The 26992-nt window shown below is 45.3% G+C and overlaps 4 protein-coding genes across 10 annotated transcripts; 2 read left to right on the top strand and 2 right to left on the bottom strand.

The window, feature by feature from the left end:
- The first annotated feature begins 3846 nt into the window (after positions 1-3846).
- On the top strand, positions 3847-14198 carry Exex (motor neuron and pancreas homeobox extra-extra). The gene is made up of 3 exons (XM_078197526.1): positions 3847-5587; positions 12166-12329; positions 13956-14198. Exons 1-3 carry the CDS (start codon positions 3847-3849, stop codon positions 14196-14198), a joined length of 2148 nt encoding a protein of 715 aa, XP_078053652.1.
- A 4244-nt stretch (positions 14199-18442) lies between these two features.
- Positions 18443-20922, top strand: Dronc (Death regulator Nedd2-like caspase). Of its 3 annotated transcripts, none has more exons than XM_078177495.1 (7): positions 18443-18533; positions 18852-19169; positions 19252-19484; positions 19570-19944; positions 20007-20189; positions 20265-20529; positions 20631-20922. In XM_078177495.1, the coding sequence occupies exons 2-7, from the start codon at positions 19020-19022 to the stop codon at positions 20748-20750; spliced, it is 1326 nt and encodes a 441-aa protein (XP_078033621.1). In that variant the 5' UTR covers positions 18443-18533; positions 18852-19019; the 3' UTR covers positions 20751-20922. The 3 variants fall into 3 exon arrangements, with proteins under 3 accessions (XP_078033621.1, XP_078033623.1, XP_078033622.1); XM_078177497.1 differs by having other exon boundaries at positions 19570-19852; positions 19930-20189; positions 20631-20921; XM_078177496.1 differs by lacking the exon at positions 18443-18533 and having other exon boundaries at positions 18541-19169.
- A 165-nt stretch (positions 20923-21087) lies between these two features.
- Reg (proteasome regulator gamma) lies at positions 21088-23539 on the bottom strand. 3 transcript variants are annotated; one of them, XM_078177501.1, is made up of 5 exons: positions 23392-23539; positions 22795-22839; positions 22377-22697; positions 22167-22303; positions 21088-21895 (listed from the first exon to the last, which is right to left on the bottom strand). In XM_078177501.1, exons 1-5 carry the CDS (start codon positions 23413-23415, stop codon positions 21673-21675), a joined length of 750 nt encoding a protein of 249 aa, XP_078033627.1. In that variant the 5' UTR covers positions 23416-23539; the 3' UTR covers positions 21088-21672. The 3 variants fall into 3 exon arrangements, with proteins under 3 accessions (XP_078033627.1, XP_078033629.1, XP_078033628.1); XM_078177503.1 differs by having other exon boundaries at positions 21089-21895; positions 22795-22827; positions 23392-23421; XM_078177502.1 differs by lacking the exon at positions 22795-22839 and having other exon boundaries at positions 21089-21895; positions 23392-23537.
- An 861-nt stretch (positions 23540-24400) lies between these two features.
- On the bottom strand, positions 24401-26372 carry Rpn6 (regulatory particle non-ATPase 6). 3 transcript variants are annotated; one of them, XM_078177499.1, is made up of 5 exons: positions 26258-26372; positions 25770-26160; positions 25236-25630; positions 24825-25149; positions 24401-24744 (listed from the first exon to the last, which is right to left on the bottom strand). In XM_078177499.1, the coding sequence occupies exons 2-5, from the start codon at positions 26088-26090 to the stop codon at positions 24514-24516; spliced, it is 1272 nt and encodes a 423-aa protein (XP_078033625.1). In that variant the 5' UTR covers positions 26091-26160; positions 26258-26372; the 3' UTR covers positions 24401-24513. The 3 variants fall into 3 exon arrangements, with proteins under 3 accessions (XP_078033625.1, XP_078033626.1, XP_078033624.1); XM_078177500.1 differs by having other exon boundaries at positions 26277-26357; XM_078177498.1 differs by having other exon boundaries at positions 25770-26352.
- Positions 26373-26992: the final 620 nt, after the last annotated feature.

The raw sequence follows: 26992 nt of genomic DNA on the forward strand, positions 1-26992 counted from the left end.
TACGGCCGCATAGGGGCCGGAAGATTTTAATTACAGAATCGACTTGGAACTCTGAGCGAAACGATAGGAGAGTGCGAAAGTGGCAAAAGACACGGTGTTAGCCGTTAACGAGCAGCGACGCGTCGCTGCTCGACGGTATCGTCTCTCGCAAAAGGACAGGAAAAATAAGACAACGAACAAATCGACGAGCAAAGGCTGCGCGGAGTAAATTAATGAAAATGCTATGTGCGGTGGAGGGCAGAACGTATACGCGTCCCTTTGCGTATCTGTGCTATGCGTGTGCGTGCACGGACAAGGGATAACGTTGACCATAGAAGAAGACCGACGATACTTGTAATATTTACATATCTATACGTATACCTACACGAGCCAACGCGAACGTATAGACGAACGAATCCATGACACCAATTACGATTTATCTATGGGCAGTGATAGCATAATCGAGACACCGATCGAACAGTCTTATCCCCAACAATAAGATAAGACCGGATAAATTAGCCATCAAATCGTTAATTACTTTCAAGTATGGATAACAAGACTTTAGACGGTGTACGGTCTAACTCCTTATCGGTGAAATTATAAATATCGACCGATTTGCCAATTAGAACGACCAATCACGCAATTCACGAAATTGAACTTTGTAATCGACGCGAGCGAATTTTACGAGCTCCTCCACCACGATTCACGCGTGAACGAAAAACTAGAATTTTCAGTATTTGCCTATATACTGGATGCGAAAACAAATGCATAGTCTAAAGCCTTACGCCTTCGTCTGCGTCTGCGTCTGCGTCTACGTCTACGTAAGGTCGGAAGGAAAATAAGCTTTGGTTATCGTGACGAAGCATAATCATCGGTTGAAAGCCTTTCATATTTACACGACTATCGAGGTTTGGAAAAGAGCTGTCTAAGAGCACGTATTAACTATTATACTTATAATATCTGTCGCAGAGACATCCTCCGTAACAGAAATTCATGCGTAGCAACGTGTCGGACAGAGAATCCTGAGAAATTTTGCGAAATTTTGCGAAATTTTGATCGAGACATCTCGTAGGAGTCTGCATATTAGAGTAGGTGAAAAGGGAAAACGATAGAAAATGTTGCATGGTGTGGCGAGGCGAGAAGTGTATTAGGCCAATCAGGCGATGCAAAAATAAAATGATCGATCCAGCTTGACGCGGCTCGAGGAATTTTCACGTGCGACGAAAGGCGGAGATGAAACGAGAGCGAGGAAAAGAGCCGCGTTAGAAGAGCGGTTTGAAAATTTTCTTCCACGAATGCGTTGGACGTGCCCCGATCCTTAAGTAAATAAAGTGGCCTCCGCGTATTATTTGGTTAAAAAGCGGTGGCCAGCGAACTTGTACCGTTTACTTTCGACTCATTCTCGTCGGCGCTCTCCGTGCCACGTTAGACGATTCGACGGATTCAGCGATTCGGCGATTCAACGATTTTTCGACGGAGCGTAGAGACGCGTGGCGACTGCAAGGCTTGTGAAAGTAGCGGAACGATAACGAGGACGAGATCGAAGGAAATGGCCGGGCCAGCGCGGGTCGATCAAGAATGCGCGAGTTATTCGTGTAATTAGCGTGCGCGACTTTCCACGATTCTTACGGGTTTCGTAGAGCCGAAACAATATTTGAACAAATTCGATACGCTCGACTAGACACTTTAAAAAGCAAAGAGAGTTTATCGGTAGGATAAGCAAATGCGTGGTAGGACTGATATAGTACATGTATATCGCGCGCGACAACCGATAACAGACCGATTACTCGAAAACTGGGCGTGATGCCTATTACGCGGCTATTAGCTGCCCGATAAAACGGTAGATAGGTACGCGTATGCAGGTATACGACGTGTCGTCGACGTTTCCGTTGCTTTCCCATCGCGGTGTATCGACGAATGCTGCAACTCGGAGCAGAATATCGGCAAGCACGCGTGGAATACGCGTACAGCGGACGCGTGGTGCACGCGCGCGCGACATTTACGTGGAACGTCAGCATCGAGAAACTGTAAACTGTAATGAGCGGTAAACGATACACGATAAATGATAAACGATAGACGATAAACGATAGACGATAAACGATCGACGATAAACTATAAAACGGTAAACGGACTAAATTGAATATCGATTATCGAAGCGATTCCATCTGAAATTGATCGGTTTATACGAGGTCGGTTGAAACACGAGCGCCTGTTGTTGCTCCTATCGGAGTTTATAAATCAAGAGCGGCGAAAGAATAAGGATCGCGGGAAGGAAAACCGCGAGGGTATCGTCGGCAAGCCGACATCGGTTATTCTGATTATTCGTGGACGGCGGCCAACTACCCTTGCATTAGCCGAACTGGGAAACGAAAGTTGGGTGCATTCCTCCACTCCGCGAGTTTCTCGAAGAGTCACGTGGCCCCCGACTGCATATCCGTTCTCCTTAGCGCGCGTTCCATACTCGTCGCAGGATTGGACGATTCCCGTCGCCGATGGGGGAAGCGGTGCTGTCCCTGTTCAGTCCTGGGCGACGTTTCCTGCTTGGCTAGTGGTTCCCGTCCTCGTCCTCGCCCTCGTTCTCGTGCCTCGTCCTCGTACTCGAAAGTCGATGCTCCTTTCCCGACCGGTTTCTTCTCTCGCTCGATGATTCTTCCTCATCCGTCGAAACCCTTCTCTCTCCGACAATACCATCCGACGAGCTCCTTCTTCGCGTCACCGTGGTAGTTTCGACTCGGTAAGCACTGGGAACATGCGCGAATACGAGCGCCTCCCTCGTTCGTATTCCAATTTTCTACCGCAGAAATCATTCGGGCCGGACCTTTGAACGTCGCGATCGGTGCACGGTGCACGGTGCACGGTGCACGGAGCACCGAGAATATCTACTCTGGCGCTCGTTGTTTCGTATCTCGCGTCTCGTGGCCGCCTCCGTTGTTTGTTGCTCGACGTTCTGGGCTGGACAACTCGTCGCTCGAGAATCCAGAGAGAATCGGGAATTGGAAATCGGGTCTCGGGAGTCGCCGGAGTCGCTGGAGTCGCGGGGAGTCGGGACTTGGAACGCGGAATGGGGAGATTTGGGATTCGGGATTCAGGATTCGGTGAATGGGGGAACAAAGGGGGTGCCGTAGGCGTGGCAGATTCGCTAGGTTCGCCGCGATAGGCGTGGCAGAATCGACTGACCGCGGAAACGCCGTAGCAGAGGGGAGCGGTTTTCCCGTTACGTACACGCGGTTCCTTGCGACGTCACTTTGCGGCGCGGCGTCGGGTTAATCGCTCGTATCGCCAACGAAAATCGAAACGTACGCTCGATTATCTGTCGCAGAAAAACATATTGCTCGCTGTCCGAATAGATTTCGGTATCGGCTAAATTGTTCGGCCGTTGCCTGTACGCTGCCTTCGCGCGTCTCGCTCGCGCGTCTCGAAACGCTTGGTTCGGTCGGGTTAGTTCGATCGCGATCGGTCTAGTGGTTGGTTGGACGGTCGAACGGTCTTGCGGACGCGTGGCCCGAGGGAACAACGGAGTCGGTCGGGTGTCGTGAACGGATTTCGGGGATACGGACCAGCAGCGACGGGTGATCATCGGCCGATTGTTCGCGTGCCGTAGATCGATCGCGAGTCGATGGGCCAACGATTCGACCGCAGCGATCAACCATCGATCGCATTGCATCGGCCGTCGCTACCAAAGAACATTTGCCCGTATATATAATAAGGATCGGTCAGCGGCCAACAAAAGGGACTCGACGCGAAATCGAAAAGTGACTATTTTGTTTGAAGATTGTTTGGTGTTGTTTTGCAAAGGATAACGCTATAAGCGAGCGAAAAATGGCCTAGCGTTCGATTCACTGGGTTTCGGGTTGGCGACTGCAAGCTATGCATTACGACGCGCAAGGCACCTTGGAGAATTCTTATTTGCGGCAGCAAGAGTACGGACAGGAGCAGGAGCTGGTGCAAGTGCGGGAGGAGAACTCGGAAGAAGAGCAAGAGCAAGAATCGGAAACGGAATTGGAATCGGAAACGGAACCGGGACCCGAACTCGGTCTGGAGCCGAAAGAAGAACGGATACGAGAGCGGGAATATTGTCAGCAGCTGCGACAAGAAATTGGTCGGGTTAGGGCTTGTGCGACAGAGCAGAGTGTTGAAAAAAGTGTTCGCGAGCGGAGCTTCTCGCCGCCGTTGTCAGGGGAGGCGAGATCGGTCTGCGTGGTGGCAAGAACCGAGTCGTTTGGAAGGACAGCCGACGATAGAGAGGTACGTCCGGTATCGAACGGTTCTCCGTTGCAACGCGAAAGCGGATCGCGAATGTCGAAGTATCGCGAGGAACACGACTCGAAACGATCCTCCCTGTCCGTTTCCGTCCCCATTCCTGCCCCCGTCCCTGTCTCGCAGCAAGAGCACGAATCGCCGAGCTTCTTTCAAAGTCGCGAGGCTACCGCGGTCAGGTGTTTCACCGAGGATATGGTGTCCGCGGTGACGAATCGTTACAGGGAATCGGACAATTCGCCCGACAGAACGTCCCCGCAGGGATACCCGGTCCATTCGACGGATCGACGAAACGTTTCTCTGGGCAAGACGTCGTTTTGCATCGACGCGCTCCTCGGTCGAGCGACGGGAAAGCAGGAGAACGTCGATTACGATCGATCGGACCGCGATCGGAGATTTCTGCCGTCCGCGAGGAATCACGGCACGGAGCCGAGCCACTGTCTGGAGAACGCCTCCGTTCGCGTCCACGAGCCAGAGTCGTCCTGTGGCCTGGGAATTCCTGGAGGCACGGGCAGCGCCGCGACGACCGCCGGAGTCCCCGGTGCTGACGGAACCACGGGTACCACCGCGGGTGCCGCGGGAAGCGAGAATGGAAACGGCAGCGGGACCAATTTCGGCGAAGCCGAAGAACCGAGGGCATCGTCTTTGGGGACACTGTTGAGCCCGTTCGACAGAGCGGTTCAACAGGGCTCGATCTCGCCCAGCCTGGAACTGGTTCGCGAACCAAACGATCGACAGTCCGTGCACGATCAGCTTTCCGCGAGCCGACAGATTCGCTTGTCCGGCATTCGCGTGGACTCTGTGGACGCGGCCGCGGCCGCGGCAGAAATGGCGATTCAACGCGGCAAACCTTTGTTCAGGGGGGATCGCGTCGCGACGGGAAACGGAGGATTTCGAATCGATCGGCTGGAAACCGTCGAGGACGACGCGTCGATCGAGGTCGATCCGACTAGAACGGGAAGCGCCAGTTCCGGAAGCAACGCCAGCCACAGTCCCATCTCGAGTCCTCCGATTTCGCCGGGATCGGAGGATCCGACCACCGGCAACGGTATTCCCGGCAGCTCGAATCTGTCCGCCGGCCATTACGGTGCGCTTGCCACCGGTACCGGACTGACTCGCCAGAATCAAGCTCTTCTCTTGCATCCGAGCGGGCCCCTCATACACCCCGGCGGACTCTATTATCACCCTGCGAGCGGAAGCGCGTTTCACTCTATCCACAAAGAAGGTCAACCCATCGGACATTCGCAGGCCACCGGACCGCATCCTCAACAGCACCACATTCATCCGCTCCAACTCGAGTGGTTGGCTAGAACCGGAATGCTGTATCCTAGATTGCCAGCCGATTTAGCCGGTGAGTATGATCGTACAGCTGACAATATCGTAGCGTTTCGACGCTCCTCAAATCCAAATGATTCCGAACACTCTACCTATGCATTACGCGCGTACGTAGAGTAACGCAACATTCATTGTAACGTTATACCTCTTTATACTGTCTGTTGCGTCGCGTCTCGTTACGACATTCTATCACGTTATCGGTAGACGCCGCCGCTTCGAATCGAGATTCGATATCGTCTCCATCGGCTTTCCTTCCTATTCCCGATTCTGCCGATTCCGTCCGATTCTACCGAACTCTTTCTCTCAAATACCTTGTTCCGGTTATCCGACGCGCGTTGCCGTTGCTACAGAAACTCGTGGGTTACGGATTGCAAAATAACTGTCGAATAACGTTTGTTATAGTTGGTTAAATGATCCGTTAAATGAACCAAAGAATAACGCGACTCGACGGCACTGCGAGAACGGATAGCTGTTCGAATCGGAAGAGTTAGTTTGTACGACGGTGGAGTGCGACGAGGTGAAAATTCGATCGACAGATTGCTCGTAGGATGGACAGATAGCGAATGTTTACATGCCTAATGTAACGCTTCGTCGCCCCATATTGACTGGCTACTCAAGTTTTTAGGCCGGTCGTCGGACGATAATGTCGGAGGGAAATTTCGCGATGCAGCGGCAGGGTGCGCAGCAGTTTTCGTAATTTTCTTAACAACAAATAACAAACGCTCCGAAGAAACGATTCGCGTTAGATTCCGGATATCAGTGTTCGTTAGAGAGGAAAGAATGTAGGCAACGATTTTCTACGAATTAGGATATCCGATCGAAACGATTTCTCATCCACATTTCGTGCGGAGAAAGTGTTGAAGATTATTTGCGAGAACGGAAGACGGGGGGCGCGTCTCGCGCGAACACGATGGCAGAGCAATATACGTGTAATACGGAGAAAATACGCGATAAAATGGCACGGAACGTCGAAGGAAGCATCGTGAGTTCGGACTCTGGCCGACGAATATTCGTAACCGCGATAGAAAAGAATGAGTTGGTTACCACGGTAAATTTCACGCTTGGAAAAAAGAGCCGTGGCCGCGTTGTCCAGCCAATCAGTCGAGAGCTTTTATCGAACAAATTGGTCGGTGAACGTAGCAGCAGGCCAGGTTGCCGAGATGGAACGAATCCGAATAAAGGGAGATGGAGATACAAAAGAGAGCGCGAGCGAGAGGGTGAGACGAACGAGAGGATGAGGTGGAGTATATGCGGCTGTGTACATATATGGCGGAGGGTGGATGCGGAAAGAGTGAAAGAGAGTCCCGAAACCGGTGGGAACGGGGCGGCGGGGGAGAAGAGGGAATGAGGGAACGGGGGGGTAGAGGGAGAAAGGGAGAAAGGGAGAGAGCGCGAGACAGCGGGAGAGGGAGAAAGAGAGACGGACGGAGGGAGTGGGAACGGGGAGGGATGGTGGCCGCGCGTGGGAGAGGGAGTGCGCGACGGCGAGGGAGTTGGATGCTCGGGACGGAGCGCGGGGTATTTTCTGTCAGATGATCCTGATTGGTAGTTGCCGAGCAATCCAACGTCGACGAAAAAGGCGAAAACCCGATAGCGTAAAACGAACAACGAGTACAAAAAAAACGGTCTCGTGGAATAAAATAAAACGAATGCATCCAGCCCCACCTGAAGCGGCCGTTATCGCGTCGGCAGGGAACACGAACTCGACTTGTTAAAAAATTGCTGGATGGGAGTACCACCGTCCCGTTCAACCCTGGCCACTCTCTGTTTCTCTATCCTTTGCCCAGATTCTCTCTTTCTGTCGCCCTCCCTCCCTCTCTCTCTCTTTTCTCTCTTTCTCTGTTAGTTTCGCATCCTCGTGCGCTCTCGACATTTATGTAAATAATGGTGAGTGCGCGACTCACCGGCCCCGCACCGGCTCCGCACCGTGAGCTGACAGGAGGTTGGGTAAAGGTAGGAGATGCGAGCTTTTATTTGCGGAATATTTGTCGCGCGTTATACTCGCGGCAACGTTGCGACAACACCATGTTTCATCTATTTCGCGTCGAGCTTTGAGGTATCGAAATTTAACTGGAACGATAGCACGGCCGCGCGTATTTCGCGACCTTCTGCACAGCCCGATGGTATTCTCCGTTTCGTTTACACTGAAAACTGCGTAAACTGCGCCCCGTGTTCCGCTATACAACTATGGGACGCCAATTTGCTTTCGGATTAATCGAAATCAACTGAAACGACCGCAGCCGTTTCATTTTTTCGATTCGACTGCCTCCAAGCCGAAACTATTCCATTAAATGTCCTATTTATCTCTTGCGAAGCCCTTTCGCCCTTTCCCTCATCTCCCTTACCTTCTTCTCCCGTTCCGGCTTTCCGAGGACAACTTTCAAAGTGCTTCTGGCTTGTCGCCGTTGTTATTTAACGCGACGTTCGGCCACGTTATGCGAAACGGAAAGGTGTAACAATGGCCGAAGATGTCGGCGAGACGGTGGCAGGAGATCTGCCAACAAAGGGGAACGATACCCGAGAGATGAAGCACGCGAAGGGTTGGCGGATGATTTAATTAGTTAATTGTGCGTCATTCATCCGTCTATTCATCCCCTACACCCTTCTCTCAACGATACCATAGTGCCGGTACCAGCGTTCCACAGTTACCATGGAAACTCCACGGACTTACGCGACGCTGGAGCGGCTAATTTCGCTCGTCTTTCGAACGATCCAAGAACGTAAATCGATCCAATCTATGGCGAGGCATCCGCGATCGGTACACACGGTCGCGTCTAAATTACGCGAGATATTTCGCACCTGTGGCAAACAGTTACAAGTTGCGAAAAATGTCCACGGAGTTGGTTAGTTAAGTTACGAGGGACGAAAGGACAGACGAACGAAGACTAATTGAAATGAGAGAGCAGAGGTGTGTTTGTAGCGATGACGATGACGATGACGATGACCATGACAACGACGATGGCGATGGGCGACGGGTGACGGGCGGCGGGCGACGGGCGACGGGCGACGGGCGACGGACGATGGGCGATGGCGGCAACGGTGGCGGAAACGTTGGTGGTGGTGTCGGCGGCAGCGGTAGCGGTGATGGTGGCAGTGGCGGTGGCATCGGTCTACATACCTATCTATAGGCATATAGGCGGTAATGGTGTTTCTGAATTAGCTGCCAGCTAGTTTGGCCAGCCGCGAGCAAACAGATCTTGGTTACCCAATGTGTAACGTGTTCCACGTTCGCCCAAATGCGCCATCCTATATCTCTATGATCTGGTTTGTTGGCGACACGTAGGTATGGGCGAGTACGTTCGATGATACTTCGGACAGCCGCGCGCGTGCCCGCGTGTCCGCGTGCTCCCGTGCTCCCGTGCACCCGTGCACCCGTGCACCCGTGCTCGCGTGTCCATGAATTCTACGATGCTTTATATCGTAGAATCGCGTTGAAATGCGAAATTATTGTCGAAGCGTTCTCCCATTGGCCTCCACGCGAGCGCGCATCGACTGTCTAATTAAATCGAAATCTAAAGGAAAACGCGACGCGCTGATCACCGATTGAAACATCCAGGCGGAGCGATAGCGATACCGCGAAGTAGGGGAAACAAAGTAGTGAAAACTGTTTCATTCGACGGTTCCACGCCGAAATGGAACGGTAACGTTCCGGATGTTTATGGCGTGATTTGTGGTGAGTTCGCGAGGCGAGTTTCAAATTAAATCCAACCATTTCGGACAGGGAAAATAATACTCTGAGAAAAGTTGGCCAACTTTTTCTGCCTCGGGAAACGGTCTACCCTCGCTCCACCCTCTTCTCCTTCTTCCAGTTCTCCACCTCCTCCTCCTCCTCCTCCTCCTCCTCCTCCTCCTCGTCGTCGTCCTCCTCCTCCAACCGTGTTTCGTGTAAACCTCGCCTAGGTATCGCCGTGGATCCGTAACCGTGGTGCGGGAAAGAGACGAGTCGATGACAAGCGTCTCGCAATCGTAGCCGTAAAGCCTCGAATGAAGTGAGATACGGTGAACTGTTCCATCGCGGCGTTATCTTTGCTCCTTTCCTCTTCGATGGGCGCTGGTCCTTGGTTCTTTAGTCGTTCGTCTTTCGTCTCTTTGTCTTTGGTCTTTGATCGGCGTGTTCCGGTATTCCTTGTTCGCTATTCGCTGTTCGCAACTTCCTTCGCTTTCTATACGCGAGGGGCTGAGAATTCGGAGGCGGGCCGTATCGAGGACTCGGGGCTACAGGCGGAGCTTCCGTCGCTATGCGAAACAAGGAGAGGGAGAACGATCTCGGGAGAGAACGTGCGCGCGCGCGAGCTCTCTTACTCGTTCCCGCGCCCACGTCCGCTCACACCCATCGATGAAGCTCGAGGACGCGAAACGAGAATAGTAAACTAGAAAATTTCGACGTCGAAGACGATCGAAAGGGAGTCAGAGACTACTCTTCTCTGCCGAGGACGTTATCTTCTCATAACGTTGTCGAACAAATTGGCCAACTAATCGGGTAACTTGTATTATTGTAATCGGGAGAAACTGCTTGGAAGAAGAAAGGATAAGACGATACGTGTAGATAGATTGTAGTTAGACAGGTAGGGAGGAAGGCGCAGGTGGGAAAGCAGAAGAGCAGGGGACAGCCAGGAAAGGGAATTGCGAATTAAAGACGAAGAATGAAAACTCAGCGTTAAGTACGTAGATAATAGCCGATGTTTACCGGCGTGGCGATCGTTATGATTTAAGGGTGAGCTGGCGTGAAGCGGCTAATAGGACCCCAAATAAATTAAATTATCATGATAAAAGTGTGGTGGGGGTCGGCGAATGACGCTAACCTTAACGGCACCCCACAGCTTTTCCCCACAGCTTTACCCCACATGGAGAAGTACGAAAATGGTAATTGTCCACTCGATGGTGCGCCGCCACCCCTCTTGTTTACCGACATCTGTCATAACTTGCTCACTCTCGTCGGTGGTGCCGAAACTATCGCCCATTATACGAGTTTCGGCTCGATCGAAGCCAATCGGCGAAAGTTCGTAAAGCAACTACTAATCGTCGGAAGCGGAAAGACGGCGCGAGTCCGCTACACCCCGTCGAGCACCGTGTCGAATATCCTTCGTCGGCTGTATCTCGCGCGCATCGGATATCCGATATCGATGCTCGGCGATCTTTTATTCTCGGTCCAGAGTCTGTTTACGAAATCGTGATAGAGGGATAGGAATTCGTAAGGAGCGCGTTCTCGAGCGAACGGATTCGGCGCCCGTTCAACTTGAAAACGGGACGGGACGATGTCGGCAAATCTTAGGGGGTTGTTCGAAGAAACACAGCCAATCGTCTGAATAGTAATTGTTACGACACGCTAGGGTGGAGCTCCCTAAATGGACCATATGCGCGCAGCGGGTTGCAAACTATCGTTTCGAGGAAACTATTGATACCTATACCAAACAGTAAATAACGAGAGCGGAGCTGTCAACTGTTCGCGACGACCAACGATACTCGTGCTCGGGTAGACTTCGCCGAGAACGCTGCCACGATTGTCCCACGATTACCCCTTCTTTGGAAATTCTTGTACGTAAATTCGGCAAGGAATAACTGTACGATAATCTGGACGAGGAAGATCCATCGATCGGTTTCTCGATGGCGAAAAAAAAAAACGAGATCGGTGGCCGGGTGCGAAGCGTTTGGTTAAACGGCTGATTAGGAGCGACATAAGGGTGTCGCACCTTCGAGATTAATCCAAACGCGCGCGGAACTAAACATTGCCATGTGTACAAACATTGACAGCCGGTCACACACTTGCTGCGTATAGTTTAGTCGGAAGGAGGGTGGACGCGCCTGCTTTGAAAGCAACGGTAATAATAGTAACGAAAAACACGATAAATCTTTCGGTGTTCTTGATTGGCACACAGTCCGTCGTGAAAGTGAATCGTATCGAATTGAGACGGAAACGGATCGGATCGGATCGGATCGGATCGATCGTAGAACAAGGACCCGATCTCGGTTTCGTACGACGAGTCGCGAGAGCTCACCTCCCAGTGGATTCGAGAAAACGATTAGGCGGTAATTTGGTTAATTTATGGCGGCGCATCGTCTCGAACCAATCGGAAAGGATCTGTCGGAAAATTCAAATCGGGAGCTAAAGCTGATTCGCATTCAAAGTCTGCGACGACGGCGCACGCGAGAATACATAATAATAAAAGTATGTCGATATATCGCATTACGGCACAGGGCTGAAACTTGGCCTCGATTTACGCTCGTAAAATCATAAGGGGGAGATCGTCGAATGCGACCAAGAGTCGTTCAGAGGACTAATCGTTAGGGCGGCTACCCTTGCCTCGCCTTTTACCCCCAACCGTTTCCAACCCCAAATCATACCATCGCTACCCATGGGGATTTACACTTGCGATAATTGCATTAGCATTCGATGATTTTTATCGGTTTCCCGATTGCTATCCGTACCGGTGGAAATAATTATAAATAACTATTTCGTCGTACTTTATCTCACCTCTGTTCCTATATCCTTGCGTTCCTACATTCCCGTTGCATCGCCTACTCTATAGCATTGTTGTATCCGTAGCTGTATCAATGATAAAACGATGTGTCAACCGTCTCTATGTCTGATTGAAGGTTGCGCAGCTCAACACGCTCTCCTCGGGAAAACTAGGAGACCAAGAACAGCGTTCACTTCGCAACAGCTTCTCGAATTAGAGAAACAATTTAGGCAGAACAAGTACCTCAGCAGACCGAAAAGGTTCGAAGTAGCCACCTCGCTGATGCTCACGGAAACACAGGTAAAATACAACTGCGAACCGTCTCTCTACGCTTTGCAAGCACGCTTCTGCGACCCGATTGAAAAAGCGAATCTCGCGTCGCGTCGCAAACATTCGCGCGAGTCTATCTATGGTTGGGCATCGAAGCAGCACACACTCCTCGCGAGCTCTGCTCTCAAACACTCCTCTGCAATTTCGGAAAGCGGGCCGAAGGGAACGGATATCGAGTCGAATCACGGATAAAGACAAATTTACCGAAGAAACATCGCGCAATAATCTACGATTCTTTCTCCCCCCCTCGGCCAACTCAACCAGTAATGCAAGCCAACGATTCTCTCGCGTACTCGAACAACTTAAACATAACTTCGAAGCTTACGTGTTCTGATGGATCGCTCTCGGCAAATAGCAACGGAAGTCTGAATTATGACAGGCTGAATCCCTGATTTGTTTCGATATTTAACCGATTCTATTCCCGAGCTTGTACTCGCCCTACCCTTCGGACGTTGGAACTCTGAGCTCTCTCGTTCTTTTTCGCGCGTACGCTCTCGTGCCGACGCGCGGGGAAAGCGTAAGGATACGAGCGCGTGTTATTCGAACAATTCGTGAAACAGACTCGCGTTGTCTTCTTAGCAAATGCATGATGCCACTTAGACACCGGTCGCTACGAAGGTGATCGGATCGCGACGCGATCTCGCTGCGGTTCGAATCAGAGTCGTTCGCGAATCGCGTACACCGAAAACGACACGGAAGCATAGGGTATTTGTATAGGTAAACAATTGGCTGTCAGCTATTGTCGCGCAACGTATCGTTCCGTGATATAGTCGGGATCGGCTAGACTCGGCGAGCGGAGATTCAGCTGGTTTCCTTCGTGTTCGCAATATACTCGTACAGCGAGGGAATTCAATATTCTAGATCTCGGTTGGAAGCTTTTTGTATGCAAGCGCGTTACACGCGGAGAAAGAAGGCACGTGTATTCCTTCCCGAAGGGTGGAGATGTAATCGAGAGCGAGTCGGTTGCGAGGTGAAAACTATGTGGAAGCGAGGTGGAAACTAAATGGGAGTGAGCTGGGTCGGTTCAAGCATACGATATATCGTTCGAAAGATTTACATTGCTCTCTCGCTGCGTCGGTGGGGCAGGAGAAACTCGTATCCACGGAGGGAAATAGAGAGAGAGAGAGGGAGAGAGAGAGAGTGATCGAAAGACCGAAGAAGGGTAAAAGGGAAGAAGTTGGCGATGGGAAGCAGGGAACGGGGAAAGGGCGGAGGAAACATCGCGTTTTTCTATGTAGCCACAGCGATTCGGGAAATCCTACGTTACCGGTTACGATTCGCGCGAACGATCGTGGAATCAATCTATTCACGGTTTCGGTTGAGATCTTTGAAGCTCTTCTCAAACATTACGTCGACGCGTATCTAGTCCGAGACACTTGTTCGGTAATATCCGTTCCACGGTGCCAGTTGTCTCGTGCATGTTTCTTTCTCCGTTAGCCAATTATCCGGTAGATATACGTGTATTTATCATTGTCGTTGTGATTATTATTAAATGTTAAGCATGGACCGGTATGAACGTTGTCGTCGCGTTATTCGATCCGAATAACGACGATCGCGTCGAATAGACGATTTGAACGCATGTTTGCTTAACTTCAGGTGAAAATTTGGTTTCAAAATCGACGAATGAAGTGGAAAAGAAGTAAAAAGGCGCAACAAGAGGCACGTACAAATAGCAAAGTCGAAGACGGAGGAAATACGAGAAACACCGAGAGGGAATCCGGAGGTGATCCAAGCACAAACTCGCCGAGTTCGCAGGAGGATGCTAAAGGAACGTTACAAGAAACACAGAGAAGCACGACTGAACTTCAAGAACCGCTTTATCGGCCTTACGTGGTATAAAAGGGACGAGAGCGAAGCAAACAATAGAAAAATCGTCCGGCATCGCGAATAGAAATCGAGAAAAAGCTTCGCCGATTCCGCGTCGCGTTTGATACTTGATACAAGTGTCGCGATATCGGAAACGAAAACTGTACGAGAACGGAAGCTCGCGCGTGATATCCGCCAGGGGACGAAGGAATACGTATACATGTATGTTTAACTAACGGGTATTAAAGACGCACCGATTCGATTAGACTGAAAACAAAATCGGATTTTCAATCCCACGAATGTGCGTACATTCGTTCATTTGTACATGCATACATACGTGCGTACGTACGTACGTACGTACGTTACGTACATACATACATACACACACATACGTACATCCATGCATAAAGCCATGCATACGTACAAACATACATACGAGCATACATAGATACATACGTGCATACATAGTTACCTATTACGTAAACCGCACCGATTAATAATCTTGCGACATTCCTCTGTAAATATAGGGAACAAAGAATGTAATCGACGAGTGTGCAATCGTATTTCGAAGGATACGAAAAATTCGGAAATATTGTCGAGTTCACCGTTACCCGAGAACGTGTACGCGCATCTCGCGCGTTTCTACTCTGTATTAATACGAAAATTATATGTACGTGTGCGTACGAGAATGCTGTACATCTTCAACTATGGGGTGGAGCCGGAAAAAGTGTATAAAAGCTAAGGAAACGCACGGAGCGTGCGACACGCGCACAGCACGCGCGTCAAAGACTTTATCTTTACAATTGTAGCTTTATTCCGAGGTTATCTTAGATCTATTTCAATCGAAAACACGTACCTATTTATGATAAATGATTTAATTGTAAATATTATTCGTGTACGACTAACGTAGAGAGTGCAATGCGAAAGAAACGTTATACTGTGTCGCAACAAGTTCCTAAAATAAATGATGGATAACGGAGAAAACATTGAACTTGATTTCTATCCCCAGATTCCCGCTATGCAAATACGTGGCGCGAAGATGTAAAGCGTGCGTTACGACCGTTTCTCGTCCACAGACACTCCCCGGAATCGGAGCTGCGGGTGTAGTCGTCTGTCTTTTCGAAGAAAACTCGACCTAGAACTTGCTCGAAACAGACCATCGGGCGATCATAATCCTCCGGCACCCGCCCTCACCGCCGTCCCGACCGCTTCATTCGCCCTTACGCTCTCTTTGCTACCGTGTACCCGCACGCAAACCGGATCATCAGTATTTATGATATGCTAATTCCCCGTTACAAATTCCGCGATGTTACGCGGATGACTGCTCCTACTGGCTGCAGCCAGTGAAAGCCACCCGTTTGGAAAACCAGTCGTCAGCGACGAAACGGAAAAGAGCAAAAGAAGAAGGAAAATTACATTCGTCGAATATACGGATGGGACGAAAAGTCTGTTGACGCGTATCTCGGTACGATCGATATCTCTTGATCTCGGCGTACGATCGCCAGTACATTTTCCACAAAAACTTCCTGTCAGCTTGTAACGCGATTACGAACTATGTATATGTATGCGGTACAATAACGAGCAACTTTCTATATCGCGCGAATCTCGATGATTCGGTGGACTCGATCGAACGTATCAGAGATTGCGATAGACGATGAGTATTCTGACCGGACTGAATCAGGCGATGGGGTGGACGCTTGGTAGGTTGTTTAGCAGAGTTGACTAGAATCGGATGGCGCAAGCAAGGGTAGAGCATGCGGACGAACGCAAAGGAACACAGAGAAACGTTGAGGCGGGGCACTCATGTTTATATGCATTGTATTGCTAAAACCCTTTTAACCGAATTACATTTAGCGATTCTAGTGCTGCTTTCCCGACTCTACCTCCCACCAGTCTACCGCTGGTTGCCCCGTCACCGCTGCCGATCGCTATCGTCGCCGTCTCCGTCGTCGTCGTCGTCGTCGTCGTCGTCGTCGTCGTCACCGCCATCGGCATCGCCATCGCCATCACCACCACCACCACCACCACCGCCGCCGCCGCTACTCTCACCATCCCCGGTACCCTATTCCATTCCCCTAACCCGAATGTTTCGTCCTTCTCTGTGAAAGGGCGCGTGCCTTTTGCCGCGACGGATACCATTCTCGTGCTGCGAATTCACGAACGAGAAAATGGCTGTAGTGGTGTGGAATCGTGGCGGGGGTGGAAAACCGATGGGGCTGGATTCCAAGACTCTGAACGGCATCCCTGAATTCTTGATTCTCTCGGTAAACAAGTGCTTAGGTGATTCACTGCTTGTTCGCTCCTATCGGCCGTCGTTTGTTTCTAGACGCCATTCTGCCGTTCTATCTCGTTTTCCGGTCTAATAGATTTGCGAGGATAACGTAGACCGGATAACGGAGGTTGCTCCGCAACTCTTACCCCGCTTTTACTTATCATCTCTTCCTACAACGCAGCTCCGTGCATCGCTCCTCGTCATCCCATACTCGCTCGCTCGCTCGCATAAAAATCGAATCGCTCCGAAACTGCATTTTATTTCCTTTGCAAAGTACGATGTAGTTTACATACGTACCGAGAATATCGTTGATTCGAATCGAGTCGAAACGAGAGAAACGATGTGGGACAAAATTATCCGAGAATAGTTGTTTGGTAGAACGATCGAGAAACCAAGAAACGGAAGCTCGTCGAAGATCCAACTTGTCTCGACCCACTGTGCATTTCACAGCGAATTCCATCATTAGCGCTAACAAGGTTGGCCCCGGGCTACGGGGGGGACTTCACCCTTCGTCGGGCTAACCTCTAGGTATACACATGCGCGCGCAAACACATACGCGATGAACACGAATGGAGTGTACCTATCCGAATATACACGTACACTGGCTGAGAGCTGACTCCTCCTTGAAACAAGTGGGGATAATAAGATCTACGACAATCAACTCCAAGGACGACGTTGTGAGAGTACAGCGATGCGACCTATTGGACAAGCTTTTAGGCGACGTCCGCCACGTTATGTCCACATTTCTCTTCACCGCTCATTTCATCTTACCTCAATGTACATGCCCATTCCGTCTTGCATTTTCCATCGCACAATTGATCACGTATTTATCTTGTTGTCTGTTTCTCTATCCAGCCCAAGCAGTCATCTTCACCTTTTCCATTCTCGTGTAATATACAGTCTGAGATCTAATTTAAAAAGATGCTGCAGAAGTCAAACAAAATGAACGTACGCACAAGCGAGTGGGAAGGAGAGAGAGAGAGAGAGAGAATTTTCGTAAAGAACGAGTTTGAGCGTCTGTGTTTTAAATAATGCCGACTGTGAAGGATAACAGCATCGTAAATTAACAGCATTAAATGGCGTTCAATGGAAAGAACAGAGAAATCTCTCGAGCAGGAATGTAATCAAACAGTATCTTTTCTTACATTATAGTATCTTATCTGTGATTCCTTCCATAGCGGTAACATAGTTTGGAATGTTTTACATGCAAAAATTCCTCCAGGATTGGCAAGGCCTATGGAAAATTACCTATATAATTTATTTATTTGCTGTATAGTCTTACATTTTGTAACGATTTCTATACTTACTATAGTTATTGTTAGTCTCAAGATGCAAGAAACATTCGCTATTTACTTCGTAAAAGCTGTATTCAGCGCAATGTTTCGTAGCGGCAAATCGCTGAAACTGGTAGTAAAATGACCGACCGAAGAGAGATAGCTGCCTATGGTAATATCATAGGTGTGGCATGCGAGTAAACTTAGCACCAAATTTATTTTTATGTAGTTAAGTTGGGTTAGCCGAATACCTTTGATATCTCGCTCATTCTCGCCCTAATTTTCACGGATAACACAGGTTGCATTGTCCAAAGAGAACTACAAAATCTGCTATGGCATTGTCGGCCGTATATTCATACTGATATTAACAACAGCTGTCATGTGCGATCTCTGCTCGAAAAAAAAATATTAGCTCTAGTAGAGACATGGGATAATTCTACTTAAATATTCAAATAATTCCTCACTTTTCTTATACGAATGCTATAAAAAGCAACGAGTCCTACTTCTGCACACTTCTCTTATTCTCTAAACTGGCTCGCACGTCCATACTATTTTATTGCGTGTCCAATTCGCAGTGTATCCTGTCCTAGTAGTGAATCGTCAGCCAATCGGAGCAACGAAAATTTCTATGTTGATTCTCGTTAACGAATCAAGCTACGGCTTGGAGGTGTTCAGAAGTAGAACCCCTTACTGCATACGGTACGAGTAACGTTGTACGCATTGTAATGCATTGGTTTCCTAGCTGTGTGTTCAATAGTTTATGCGCTACCAACCTCTTGACACCTTTTGTCTACATTTCTACCAAACAGTGTACACGTACAGGTATACATGTAACAGATCAAACGTCAGGAATGTATTTTGGACATACTAACCCTATTGATGGCCCATTTTATGTCAATATTAAGAACAATTTATAGAGAACGCACAAACTAACATTAATTCCTTGGCGACTGCATTTGTACCATATGAGATACAAACTTGAATTTTTCACTGATTTCATACGAATATGACATCATTAACATATACACATATTGATTGATTAAAAGCTAATGCAGTATCATTCGTTATCATAGATTATTTAGTGCATATACGTATACTACGATACATTTATTTAGACGTAACTGGTTTCTTCTTATACAGCGTGGACATTGAGGGGTTTTTGTTAATGACTACATATGCAACTAATTAATAATGCAATCAACTATACGAAACCGATGAAACAGATCTACACGATTACGATACATATATTGCGTATCGTTGCTCAATGAAAGAAAAATCCTCTTTATTCGATGATATGGAAATTGCTTGATGGTACTCAACATGAATCAAAACCACCGAGAAACGATAGATCGTTACTGCGAACATATAGTACCCAGAATCAATTTAAATTCTTTATGGCCAAAATTATTGGAAAATAAAATTTTTAATAGAGACGATGTCAACGTACCACGTTGGAAGGTAAGAATGAAACGTTATAATATCGAATCTTGGCGTAAACTTAAGTTTTCACGAATTTTTCTTTTGTTTGTCATTATTTTAGGAGAATCTTACGGAGAAATCAACCGTACGAGAGATATACTTGACAATTAAAACAAGAGGGCCGTACGCGTTCAATCGTTTCGTCACGAGTTTAAAACAAAGCGAACACGAAAGTCTGGCTGATATCTTAGAAGGAAGAAAATGTGTATTCCCGGATACTGAAGGAAACATTATAAACAAAGAGCCTGTTGGCCAAAAAGATTTTGAATACAAAATAGAAAGTAATATAGAAAGGTAATATACCCAAGTAACGTTCTGACCGCTAAGAATTTTTACAGTAGATAAACACTCACAAATATTGTCCAATTCCTTTAAAAAGGGTACCAGACAATTTTTTTTATGATATACAGTTATCAAACATTCCTTTACAAATTCGAGTACGGAAGGCTACAGAATTTTTGGATGGACCTGTATATGAGAATGTTGAAAGATATCCAATGCGAAGTAAACCTCATGGACTGGTTTTAATAATCACAAACATTCATTACAAGTATTCTCATAAAGAAGTTAGAAGCTCGGCAGCCCACGATGAACAGAATATCAAACATCTTTTCGAAGAGATGGGCTTCCAAGTCATTTCTCATTTTGATTTAACGAAAGAGGTAGAGCCAATTGAATATTTTACAAAGTTCCAAAAGAATTTCAAATCACCGACTGTAACCATCTGCATTCTTTCAAGCAACTTGTGGAAAAAGTAAGAGAGTTTTCCCAACAAAAGCAATTAAGGAAAGTTGATTCTTGTTTTGTTATCATTAGTAGCCATGGTAACGTAAATTCGCAATACGAGACCACCGAAATCGAATGCGTGGATAATATTCCTGGGAGCGATGTACAAAACGCCAAAACCGTTTTATGCAAGGATATTCTGGAATACTTTACCGCGGAGGCTTGTCCTCGTCTCGCTGGGAAACCAAAAATCTTTATTTTTCAATTATGTAGGCAAGTATGGGAGTTCCCGTAAACGTCGTTCCTGCCGAAGTGCAGATTTCGAAAAATATACATGTTGTATTTCAGAGGGGAGAAAATACAGAAATCCGTGAAAGAACCGCGGCACACAACAGACATTAGTAATTTTCACTCCATCGACGAAATGATCAGTTCTAAAGTGAATTGCAAAGAGACGCTAAGAAACTATGAGGATATACTAGTAGCACAGGCTACTCTTCCGGGATACGTCGCTTTTCGAGATACAATAACTGGCAGCTGGTTCATCCAAATTTTATGCGAAGTATTTATGAATTATGCGTGGCAATCTCATCTACAGGACTTATTTACTATGGTATATTACATATTCGAAGAATTTTCACGAGCTACACGATGCAACAACGATCGTTGGAACGCATATAAAACAGTACAATTATACAGTATTAATTTTTACAGATAGACGCGCGATTAAAAATACAGAGAACGACAAAAGAGGAATGTCAGACATTGATGGTAACATTAATAGGATTTAACAAACATTGCTTCCTAAACCCTGGCCTTTTTGAAGAAACATAGCCGTAAGAAAGCGTTTACGATTAACTAGCCGATAAAAAATTTATAAATCGATTATTTTTATTTTTGATATATAGATTCATCGATGCAATTGGAATTATACATTTTATACGTTTTATGAGATTTCATGAAATAAATCGACAAATATATATATAAATTCATATACACTATCTACGGATAGTTTTTATAAATCCTTGTCCTCCGTAGATGACGTGACAGGGAATTAGATTAGATTAGTCTCTAAGAGAATTAAGCAATGCTCGCTTGTTGCTGAAAAATTATTGCTGTTGGTGAGTAAAAATATCGACAAGAACTTACCACAACCAAAGATTTCGAATTGATGGGTATTTGAAATTAAAAAACATCTACAATTTTTCTCGTGAATCCTTATCATTTATGTTTTAATGATTTTACAGATGCAAATTACAAATTACACTTTTAACTATACTCCAGTAAATCAGTTAGACGAAAAAATAATCTCTCCCTTTCGCATCTATCAAAGCCCCTTTTTTCATTTCTTTCTGTAAGTACTAAGTATTACACGGTGCAACTCGTGTAATCTAACAGGCAAATTTTTCATAGACGAAGTAAACGCAAAAATGAAGTTGGGGACCTATCCTGTTTTGTATGTTATGCGTCGTACAATGTGATAAGAGTAGTTCGATACAGTTTACAAATAGAAAATGAATAGGACTCTGAAGAATTATATCGGTCAATTTCAGTCCATGATCATGAATGCAAGGCGCAATGGACAGCAATTAATATAATTTTATCATTAAAGACAAATAAAATCCTAATGATTCAATAAAAGGGTTTGGGAGTCATGTTTTCTTATGTCGCGAATGTTTCTCTTGGTTTCCTTTCTTTTTTTTTTCATTATCGTCCTGTACAATATCAGGTATAAATATTATGTATAGTCTGCAGTTTAATACAAGGATTGCGCATTAGAAGAACGTGGTTTTTTGATCTTCTCCAAATTCTTGATTACCAAGTCATGTAGAGAACAATAACGATTACGGACTTCACACATAACTAACCACAAACTCACATACTCTTTCTCATCTAATTCTTGGACTGCCCTTCTATAGTCGCTAATGTGTGGATACTTTGCAACTTTACTGATGACCTTTCCTCTAGAGATGAAATACCTGTTAAATATAAAATTTATGTTTGGACCATGTACTTTCTATTAAATACCGCTATACGAAGCGACTAGTGTTTCACGCGGTGCTTCCGGATATTTTTGGGATTTTTTTATGCCAATCTAGTAACAACTGTTTGATACTCTGATGTTCTATTATACGAACGGTGACGTACGTAAATGAAATTGCTAAACATTAGCATTCCCAAGTGTTATCCGGTTAACATTATCTCTATATATACAACAAGGTATTATAAAGTGATAAACAAGAGAATCACCTAGATATTTGATCGAAAAATGCGGCAGCTTCGCTTTCAACGGATTGTATCTCAGCCAGTGTATCTTCTTGAATAGACACTCCAAAATTATTTCCATCTTCTATTTTTGGAATTAGATAGGAAACCCACATTTTCAACTAAAATTTCATACGTGATAAAAAGATTTTGGACCAACATAGTTTAGAGATATATTAGCTTCAATGTACTTACCAAGTTAGAGTCTTCCAGTAGTTGTCGAATATAGGGTTTAACTATGCAAATCAGATCGCATAGAGGCTTGTTACAAGGTACGGGTCCATTTGGTAATACCATCACTTTGGTTCCACTAGTATTGTCTGTGCTATTGTCTATTTTCACTTTCTTCGCAGGAGTTACATCATCGGAATGATTCAGAATTATTGGATCTGGAATAGGCACGTTTAAATCTTGATGGACATCCGACAGTTTTCTGTTACAAAATCCAGGTGTCTCCAATAATTCGTTTAATTTAACAATCTTCTCGGGAAATCCTTTTAACAGCAGTTGCTCGGCCTGAACAATATATACATATACATAGAATGGTAGATGGTATGTATTACAACAATTTGGTCAAAAGTATGCAGCAATGAAACAACGTTCAACTAATTACCTTAGTTTTAAGAGAATCTTTGTATTCTTGAACCTGTAAGACAAACTTGAAGGATAAATACATTAAATAGAATGCTTCAACTGAATCAAAATATAGAATAATAGTACATAATACGTAACAATGACTATTGTTTAAATGGTAAATTATAACAAATGACTACACAAAGTTGCACGTTTTGTTTCCAGAGAGCCAATATAGTATGGTACAATAGAACGATAGAAAATAACAAAGAAACAGAAAATATCGTATAATTCGAAGGAAACTACGTGTACCAATAGAAACATAATTTTATTGTTTGTCTGCGTACTTTTGTATAAATGTTAAACTTAATCATCTAGTGCCAAGAGGATTACATTATATAGAAAACTAAAACATTTGAATAAACAGAAACTATAAACGATAATAGGAGATTGTTTTTCGAAAGTTTCATCAGGAAAAGAAAGCAAAATCTTGCTAAAACATATTGATGCCGGTCCGTGTTAACTGCTTCATTAACCTAAACATTGTTGCTTGTAATTTCTCAAGCAAATCATGCGAATAGCCTAGACTAGCACTTTCTAACGTTGAACATTGCGATTATTATAGAAAATACTTTACCTTCTGTGCTGTTGTGTCTGCCATTATATATTTTACACAAAAAACACTTTATAAAATATAACCACCCTGTCTCTTTGTTGTAACGTACAACTTCAAACAGGAAGTAGTCGTGCATGTTCCTACTACGCCATCAAATCAGAATCTGTAACTGTAACATCAGCACGGTTACAGTAGCGTTGCCGTAATACATATAATTTTTTATTAAATGTTCCAGATTACACTTTGAATTAGACTATTTCATATTTATCAAATACGAAATATGTAGTCGTAATATTATTTAAATATTCATTATTTCAATTTTACTTTGAAAATTTTTCGCCGTAAAACGACACAGCGCGCACACATTCAAACATATACATATATGCACATAAATGTATGGAATCTATGGTATCACTTTCATAAAAACTCTTCAAGTAGTGTTGTTTCAAATATGGAAGTATCTGCACGAATAGAAGCGAAAATATCTATAATTTTAATTCATTTAACGTTTCTAAAAAGGAATAATTACGACTATTCAATTAATTCGTAAGATGACAACGATATGAATTTGTTGTCATCTCTTTTATTTTTCCATGGCTCGAACAGGTTTATGTATGTATGTATGTATATATGTAAATGAATACTAAAACAATTTTACACAGTAATATTGTATTTCACAGTTGGCATATCACAGCACCATCATAAACTGTTTTCCAATGGAAAAAAGCCCTTTTCAAACAGTCGCTGCTGCACATGATGCTTTACAACTGTGTGGAAATAGATGAGCGCGGGCGCGGTGCGCGCACGCGTGAATACCCGCGGGCGCGTACGTCTCCTCTCCAGCATGCGTGACGTACGTGTACGGACGAATATGTGCATAACAAAAGGGATATGAATGTACACACTAGTATCTGCTACACATATTAAAATGTGTGTACATACGTTGGAGAAAAAGTATTTTCAATCGGCATAAAAAAGAAATAAAGATGTTCGAAGCAGAAACGTATCAGTTTAAATAATACAATGGACATTAAAAAATCATGATTTCAATTGTATTTTAAAGACATAAAACGATAATCGATGGTATTAATAATTATGAATCTTTGATGTTAGAAGTATATATCTATATTGTATTGAACACGGCTAAGTGAGTTTTTTCGCTTTTTGATAGAGCGTATCTACGACTTTCCCCATACTATGTATCGTGTCCAATGCAAGTTCATACGTTTTATCTCGTGGGGTATCTTCGAAAACAATTAATTCACCTTCGCCCTGATCGAGAACACCTCTCAATTTTTTATCCAGTATCATTTGCGAGAGTTTCTTTTCGACTTCAGGAAGTGGTAATGATATGCGGGTAGCGATGTGACTGACCTATAGTTTTAAGTAAAATGCAAGATTAACGAAAGCTTTATAACCCAGGCAGATAATATCATGTATAACGCTGTCTATACCTGTACGCGAGAATAAGGTTCAACCAAGCGACACAAATTTTGCTCGAGCATAGCATCGTAGAGGGAACCGAGATGAGCACGTACGATCACATCTTCTTCCAACTCGTGGTGGTACTCTTTTACCGCAGTTTGAAAGTCCGCCAATGATCGTCGATGGCTTGCTTCGGCGACTGCTTTCATCGCGTCTAAATCCCGGCCAGCATATTTAACCGCCAGCTTCCCAGACATAATCGACTGAACGTCTTCGGGTGTGCGCAACATAATCTTTGACAGTAACATATATTTCAGTGCTGTTAACGCTTTGGGACTGTCGACACTATCATACCTGCAAACAAACGATAAACGATCGAACGTATACACGAATGGAAGTAAATGCTGGAAATGATAATCATGCTCAGAAAAATAATTCACCCCTCAAACGCCTCATAGAAATAAGAATATGCTGTTTTAAAATCTCGTTCGTCCGCCGCGTGTAGAATTCCTGACTGTAAATCTAGCGCGGCTTGCATTTTTGGTGGACAGTAAATTGCATTGGCCGTTGTTCTGGCACTGGTAAGAGCTGCTCTTGCTTTTGCTAAATTACTTAGGGCATGATACGTTTTACTCTCTAGCAATTGAACTTCCACTAATAGTTGTTTATCATCCAATTTCTTAAGTTCCTTCAATAAAGCCGATCCCAATTGCAATGCCTCGCTGTACATACTGGTATCAAAGTATAATGCTATCAAACGTGTCTCCAACGATTGTCTTAAAAATGTACGACGTTCTTCTTTTGCCCATTCTATGCATTCCTTACATAGCTCAACCTAAACAAACAGAGAACTGTTAATAACTGTATATCAAATTATAAAATAAATATCTTGGATACTCGCATCCACCAAACAAGAAAATATGTCCATTGTGGTGGTTACGAGTCGCCAACTAGATCAATGTAATTATTAATACCTCAATTCCAATGCCAGCTTCTAAATCCAAGAAGAAATCTACTAAAGAACGAACAAGTTTAGCAGCTTTAGCCTTGCTGATTAAACTCAGGAATGGTCTAGTAGCTTTTATTAATTCGGCCAGTTCTTTTGCTTTTCCTTCCTTTTTATAAAGTTCACCAAGGTGTAAAATGCCTTGCTCTTTTATACGAATGTTCTCTTCGTCAGCGTCAGCTGCATCGATAGTAGGATTGGAGATGATTTCGTTCAAAAGAGAAATACCTTCGCTACGATTCGTCAGGGAAACTGTTTGTGCTCGTTCAAATAACGTAACACTATCCATCGTGACAATATTTATGCTCCAGCAGACAAAAATCTAAGAACAGCTAACCTCTTTCTCCGCTCTGCAGGAACTGTAAATATAATTAGCAGATTAAATGTCTCAGATTTTTCAAAACATTTAAATATACGGTCTATCTGGTTCTGATGGATTTTATTTAGGATATTCACAGAAATAAAATTAACGAACGACAAATGAGTTGTCACTTTCTCTCCCGAACGTTCGATCCTCAAAATCCCAAACTCATGTCATGTAGCTACGCGAGTCAACTCAACTACTGAATTCATCTAAATCACGTTGTGTGTGTGTGTGCGCGCAGCTACGAACTGCATATGTATGTACATCCGCATTTGTAAATACACACATGCATATGCTCGAATCCTATCAGCGCCGTATGGCGCAGAGAGAGAGAGAGAGAGAGAGAGAGAGAGAGAGAATAACCAATTCCTTAATTCGATTGGCTAAGGTCTATAATAACTCTCACTTTCGCTGATGTCGCACGGTGCTCGTAGAATTTGTGTCTTGGCTGTTACCGTTGTAACAACGACAGTTGCTAATATTTCGTATTAGGCAGTTAGCTCGTGTGGCTGCTGTTGCATATCGAACTTGTCAACTAAGTACAATAATACAATAATGGATCCAATCATGAAAACCTCCAAACTGCAGCTCGATCCGTTAGCAAGGCTTAATGGAGAAATTTTCTTTGCTCTGATTGGTGGGCAATTGGTGCGACAGTGGTGTCCTCACAGCTTCTTCTTCTCACTACCAGGAGCGTCACCATTACCATCAGAAGGTACGTCATTACTCCTGCCAGATCGATCGTACCGTTAAGATCTAATGGTTAATTATCTGCTTATTAAGGTAATTAATTTAAATGTACCACTGGACAGTAACAAAATATGAAA

Source organism: Augochlora pura, chromosome 3, assembly GCF_028453695.1.
Source record: "Augochlora pura isolate Apur16 chromosome 3, APUR_v2.2.1, whole genome shotgun sequence".
In the NCBI taxonomy this organism is placed as follows: Eukaryota; Metazoa; Arthropoda; class Insecta; order Hymenoptera; family Halictidae; genus Augochlora; species Augochlora pura.